At 28.7% G+C, this 7,003-nt stretch overlaps 1 protein-coding gene across 3 annotated transcripts; it reads right to left on the reverse strand.

Annotated features, from left to right (window-relative positions):
* Positions 1–1,345: 1,345 nt before the first annotated feature.
* LOC116404988 (ribosome biogenesis protein BRX1 homolog 1-like) lies at positions 1,346–4,608 on the reverse strand. Of its 3 annotated transcripts, none has more exons than XM_031888482.1 (5): positions 4,269–4,608; positions 2,950–3,176; positions 2,629–2,770; positions 2,256–2,382; positions 1,346–1,593 (listed from the first exon to the last, which is right to left on the reverse strand). In XM_031888482.1, the coding sequence occupies exons 2-4, from the start codon at positions 3,150–3,152 to the stop codon at positions 2,284–2,286; spliced, it is 444 nt and encodes a 147-aa protein (XP_031744342.1). In that variant the 5' UTR covers positions 3,153–3,176; positions 4,269–4,608; the 3' UTR covers positions 1,346–1,593; positions 2,256–2,283. The 3 variants fall into 3 exon arrangements, with proteins under 3 accessions (XP_031744342.1, XP_031744340.1, XP_031744341.1); XM_031888480.1 differs by lacking the exon at positions 4,269–4,608 and adding an exon at positions 3,882–3,952; XM_031888481.1 differs by lacking the exon at positions 1,346–1,593 and adding an exon at positions 3,882–3,952 and having other exon boundaries at positions 1,619–2,382.
* Positions 4,609–7,003: the final 2,395 nt, after the last annotated feature.

A 7,003-nucleotide genomic window follows, 5' to 3' on the forward strand; every position in this document is an offset into this window, starting at 1 on the left:
ATATATAGTTGGCTAAACTTACAGAATTGTATGCCTTGCGAAAAGGTTCATCGTGAAAAGGTTCATCATTTTTTTCCTTTAAAAAGTAAAAGAAAATAAGAAAAGTTAAAATGTATTTGAGTGTAGAAAGGATAAAATCTTAAAATACAATGTTCAGAAAAAAAAAAGTTATATAAAAGACAATTTTAAGAATAATAACCAAATGTATATCAACATTTTAAAAAAATTACAAATACAATAAAGTCTATTAATTATAGACTTCTATCGAGTGTAAACTTTTATAGTCTGTTAGTGGTCTATCAGATAAACTTCTATTATTGATAGTTTTTTTTATATATACAACTTTTTTAAAATGATGTTATATACATAAATATTTTGAATTTAATTGTTATAGTTACAATCATTTCAATTGATAAAAGAAATTTGAAAAATTAAAAAAAAAACTATTAACAAAAAACACGCGAGATGAAAATAACACCAATGAAAATAATTTTTTCGACCATATATATGGAGCAATAAATTTTAGAGACTGAAATTGCTAACACTCTTTGAGAAATTTAAAATTTAAATTTAAGGTTAGGTTGGTAACATTTTGTTTGAGTTTTTGATAAATTTAACCAAGTTAGAGTTAAAATCGATAACAACTAAACAAGTTTATGGTTAAGATTGACGTTTTCCTTTGTTTGAGAAAATTCATAATACCTTTTGTTCGCATTATAAATATTATTAAATAGAAGTCTATTATGCTTAGTGTTTTTTTTTTTTTTGTCATATGTCACACTCTCTCTACATTTCATTTATCACTAGTACAAAAGTGGTCTACGACGACAGTTATTTACTGTCGCGAACGGATTTCGCGACAGTTATTTTCAGTCATAGAAGCGGGAGTCATAGAAAGGCCTTCGACGACAGTTTTTGAAAACTGTCGCAATAGGTTATTTTATGACATGAAATAAATGTCGTTAATCAACATTCAACGACATTCAATAACTGTCATAATTTATTTTATGACATTCAATAACTATCATCATTTCTTTATTAACGACAGTTAAATAATTGTCACGAATTCTATTATCGTGACATGTATTAATTGTCATGAATATGTTTTTTGCGACAGTTTTTTTTTGTAAAAATGTCATTGTTTAGTTATTGACGACATTTTTTTCCAGTCAACAATTGTGCAATCGTGACAGTTTTTCGATAACATTAAATGTCATTGTTTTGCTAGTGACGACATTTTTTTCCAGTCAAATATATTGCAACTCCACCATTACACGAACCATTAGAATGACAATAATGTAGCTGAGAATGACAAATTTGAAATTATACAAGTTTCACACGAATGTACAAAAAAATAGCCAACACTTTAATATATATACACTATAATACGATTTATAATATTTGTACATCTTAATACAAGTTTCAATAATCCACATGTACGAAATACTAGCCCTTAATCAAAAAATATTTTAAATAGCATTAGAATACATCTAACAAGATTTTCTGTAGAAGCATAAACGACCAACCGGGAATGTTCGTCTCTGGAAATGTTCTTTGAAAGAAAACTCATGAAGTTGTCGACTCCAGTTGAACCTACAAAGACAACATGAACATAAGTATCCATAACACATACGTACAGTCAATGAGTAACTAAATCAATGTCTCAACAAAATACAGAACACAAACAAGAACTTCAACACTTGATTCCATGAAATGAAAAGAAGCACGTGAGGACTACATTAGGCAAACGATCATTAAATAATAGTGTGAAGAAGTGTAATCCCAAATGATCAAAAAGTTGGACAATCAATCTAACCTGGTTTGGCGATACATAAAGTGGGTTCTCATACCAACAGTTGATGGAAAATTGAACATGTAAGTTTAAAGGATAACAATCAATTATATGGAAATGTATACAGTGAACTAGAAAAACAATGAAATCATTGACATAAGAAAGAAAAATAGCAAGATCCCCAACTAGGACTCCTAAAAACTATTCCCCAAAATCTGCTTAATCTCAAACTCTTCAAATCAATTAATTTTTTGCCATGCCAAATTCCTTTCCTAATGACGATTGTATGCCTCATATCTTAAGAACGACACTTCTGACATTTATCTATATATACCTTAACGTACTTCACTAAAAACACGCATTGTTCCTCAAGTGGTGTTGCTAACGGAGTGATGGTTATAAATAAAGCATGATCATGGTTAGTATTAAATTCTGTAGCAAGTAGGAAATAAATAAAGCATACCTGGTAATTCCAGAACCAGATATGGTCATCAACAATAGAGAAAACAAATGGCATTAACTAAAAACTTCACAGATGGCCCACTAGGGCACTTTGCCATACATAGATAAAGATCTTTATGTTTTCTGCACTGGAATTAGAGAAAAAAATATCAATGAGTGGAAAAATATGATCGCAATGTACAAACATGATGAGAAGGCCATATAGGAAAGTAATATAATGAAAAGCAAAAGGATAGTTAAAACATCCTTATAAGTTATACACCACAAGAATAAAACCAAAATGTTATCATCCTATATCTAATTAAAAATAAAAATTAGAAAACATTGTACCTTAAAAATTCCAGATTACGACAGTGCAATGAAAAGGTTCTAACCTCGAAAAATAGGCTGGAAGAACAACCTTTGAGCTCAACCAGCTCATTCAGTGTTGCACCCTTGCTGGACCTCAACTCCACCTTGTTATCCTTCTTACAATGTGGCAAAAGTGATACCATATTCAACATCAAATGCCAATACCTAATCAATCACAAGTTAAATTGCCAAAAATTCTAAAGGGAAGAAAAACTAAATAAATAAAAACAAAAAACATTTGGTTACTGGGTGATAAGTTATACTGCAAACTACCTAACCATGTATAGACATAACAATATATTTTACAAAAAGCTACAACAACTTGTTTCAACTATATTACATACCTAAAATTGATTCGACGGGAACACGTGATGAGAACCTTTTCTTTATTTCGAAAAACAGCATGATCAGAACCAACTTCACTCTCTTTTGTCACTTTTTTGTCTTTCCAGCCCATGAGTGTCCGCTTAGGTCTCTCCGGAGCATCATCGTCCTTCTTAACTGATACCGTCGGCAAAGACTCACTATGCTTCCTCTTCTTTGCCATTTGAGAATATCACCTTCAGAAATACTACACTTAAATTAAGAAACATAGATTAAAGGAATCTGTAAAGGATGAAGAGAGGAGTGAAGCAACCTAACTTCAAAGACACGTTCTAAACAGGATTGTTACTTCACGCATACAGAAAACACTCAAAGACTCAATAGAAATAAATCTTTATATGGGATACCAAAATCATTAAAATACGCAATAAAAAAATTAAATCTTAAAACTTTACAAAGAAAACATATAGATCATTCACAAGTCCTTAAACCAAAGTAATACCATTCTATAAGTGTACAACTCACTCGTTTTCTCTTTAATCTTAACTCTTGGTGTCATGTAAACCACTACTGAAACTTTACCCATGATGATGATTACCAAAATCATAACTTTTAAATATAATAACTATGCGTATACACGTATGCATGAGGTCTCATGATTTTAATCAGTAGATGTCCTGAAACATAATTGTATGACACAAGAGAATAACAAATATCAAAGGCGTTTCAAGTTTAAAACAATTACAAATAACATTTTATATACTTCACATCTGGAAGCTCGAACACAAAATTCAACATACTCACTAACAACACATCACAAACACACATAACCCTAGACAAATTACAGCAAATAAATCCCAACAACCCGGCACTTAAGGCAAATTGGTAGTTAAGTTACTTTATTGACTAGTTTGACACAACTTAAGGCAAAGTACAAAGTTTAAGATCTCACATTTCATTTTTCATTCTTTTTTTCTCAAAGCTTCAGCCCATAGCCATGACATCTCCTTTGGCCTTGATTTCCTAATTTCGAACGAACAAAAATCAATCAAAAATCAACCAAATGCTTCATTGAGGCATTTCATCAAACACATTGTAAGCTACCAAAATGTTTCATCACCAACCTACACAAATTCTTGAAAACAAAGAAAATAATTTTAAAGATTGCAAAGAAATCGACACTAGCCATGACATCTCTTTTGGAAATGAGGATAAGATCTTACCGGCGAAACAATCCAATGAAATTGGGATAAACTGAAATCAAGAAACAATCCAATGGAGACAATGAAGAACTTCATAGAGAGAGAGAGAGAGAAAGAGATAAGGAAGAGAAGCTTACCGGCGGAGCGGTGGCGGTTTTGCTTTGCGAACGGAGAGAAGGGGAAGGATGGGGCGGCTGGGCTGCGGCAGAAAGAAAGACGGAAGGGAACGACGGAAGGAAAAGAGAAAAGAGAAGGAAAGGAGAAGGAGACGGTGGAGTCGTCGCGGCGTACGGGAGGAAGGAGAAGAGGCGCGGCGATTGCGGCTGGGGAGAAGGGGAAGGACGCACGGGGAGGAAGAAGGAAATAGGGAAAAGAAAGAAAAAGGAAAAAGAAAAGAAAAGGAAAAAAGAAAAAAAAATTTAACCCTAACATTCTATGACAGTTAATAACTGTCACGAAAAGTGTTTTTCGAAAAATTCCGTCTTTTCCCGCCAAAAACGCGAAATTTTATATTTCGTGACAGTTTTTTTTTCTTCCATTCATTTTTTGAGATATATAACTGTCATTGTAGGGTAGTTTTCTTCTAGTGTATATTGTCACGTGTCTTGAAGATACCAAACCTTTGTGATCATATGATCCATGTCATATATAATTAGCTATAAACAGTGACATTTCATAAATTTGATAAGACACGAGATTGGGTTAAAATTCCAAAAACCTTCAAAATAGTGGAAAATTGTTTGAGTTTTTTATATATCTATACTTTAGTTGTGCGTTGTTGCGCTTATCAATTTTCCACCGTTTTGGAATTTTTGTGAACTTAAACAAGATTAGATTTTTTGCAATATAAATTATTATTTTTATTTCTATATAAAAATGAGTGGTTTTTCGAAAATAGAACAAACCGACAAAATATTTACTTTTTATAAAACAATTTCAAAAACAGATCCATGGATCCACAATGAAAATTTTGAAAAATGTGTCGTGATTAATTGGCATCCAACCGGTCGTGTAATATATTTAGATTTGAATATTCTACCAGATCGTTTAGATTTAGGTAGCTAAATCTTATAAATGATTTTTTTTTCAAGAGTTTTTTTGGTACGGTTGTTTAGATCATTTGACACATAATCATGTAATTTAATCATTTAAATTTTGGTAGTCAAATCTAAACTATTTTTTTAAAAAAAAAAAATTGCAAGCGATTATTTAAATTTGGTATAGGATCGTTTATATTTGGTACACATGGTTTAGATTTGATGTTTAAATTAGGTAAGACAAATTTCAACTTTTTTTAAAAAAGTTTTTTGGACACTAACTTTGGTACACGATCATTTATATTTGGAACATGATCATTTACATTTGGCAATCCAATATTCCAATGATTTTTTTCACAATCTTTTATATTTGGAGAATGATCTTGAACCAAATAACAATTTGAAAAAAAAATATAAAAAAATTACGAAGAAAGAAAAAGACAATGGAAAGGAAAAGAAAAGGACGATGAGAAGGAAAAAAAATTACAGAAGAAAAAATATGAAAAGGAAAGGCAAATGGAAATATTTAAAAAAAATTGGAGAAGAAAGAAAAAGACGATGGAAAGGAAACCCTAAACCTTAAACGATGAAAAGAAAAAAGATCGCATAAGAGGAAAAGAAAAAAAGTTCATACAAGAGAAGGAAGATGATGATAAGGAAAAGCAAACCAGTAACTTTAGTAAAAAAATGATGAATTTTATGGAGTTTTTCAATTTGTAACTCAGAAGATAAATATTCTGACCGTTTGTTGTGTTCATGAAAATTAACCTAAAAATAACGCATATCAAAACATATGTTTTAATAATAATATACATGTTAGTGCTACATGTGATATTTGAAATTTATTTTATGTATAGTAAATTTGTAAAGTAAAAACCAACCTAAATAAATAATATAACTCTTATATAAAAAAGATGTAATAATTAATATAACTCAACAAGTTGAAAATTATAACCGAAATATGGTTGAATTCTCCATTTAGAATTTGAAAGAGAAATGATTACGATTAAAAATTTGAAAGAGAAATGATTACGATTAAAAAAAAGAAAATTATTTATAAAATATAGAAAAAAAATTATGAACTATAAACAACTGAATGAATTTGATATAGTTTATTGGATCTTTAATTATAAGTAAAAAAATAGGTAAAGTGTAAGACTATTTTTAAAAATAGGTGAATTGAGGTGAAGTCGTGTATGTATATTTAAATATCTTAATCTTCAATTTTTTTATTAAATTTATTTTTCTAATTTAATTTAATTATTACTTAATCAAAATTATACATTTTATTTTCCAATTTTCAATTTTTTCTAAGATCCATATACTAATGAAATATGTTATTAAAATATATATTAAACAAATAAAAATAGTAATAATAATAATTCAACTAAAAATATATTAAACAAATGAAAATAATAATAATAATAATTAAAAGAAGTTGAAGTTACTCAAAATAATAATAATAAATCAATGCATTGAATAAAAAATTTAATATATATATATATATATATATATATATATATATATATATATATATATATATATATTAAATATCTCAATATTCAAATTTTCTTATTAATTCATTTTTTCTAATTTAATTTAGTTATTTCTTAACCAAAATTATATATATATATTTCTAATTTTCTCTTTAAAAAACATATATATTAACAAAATATGTTATTAAAAAATATATTAAACAAAACAAAATAATAATAGTAATCGAAAGAAGTTGAAGTTTACTCTAAAAATAATAATAATAACAAATTTGCAATGTGAAGTTTTTTAAATTTAATTCGTAATCGAACCAATTCTTGTTTTTTTCTTTTTGCCATAAA

Source organism: Cucumis sativus, chromosome 7, assembly GCF_000004075.3.
Source record: "Cucumis sativus cultivar 9930 chromosome 7, Cucumber_9930_V3, whole genome shotgun sequence".
Lineage (NCBI taxonomy): Eukaryota > Viridiplantae > Streptophyta > Magnoliopsida > Cucurbitales > Cucurbitaceae > Cucumis > Cucumis sativus.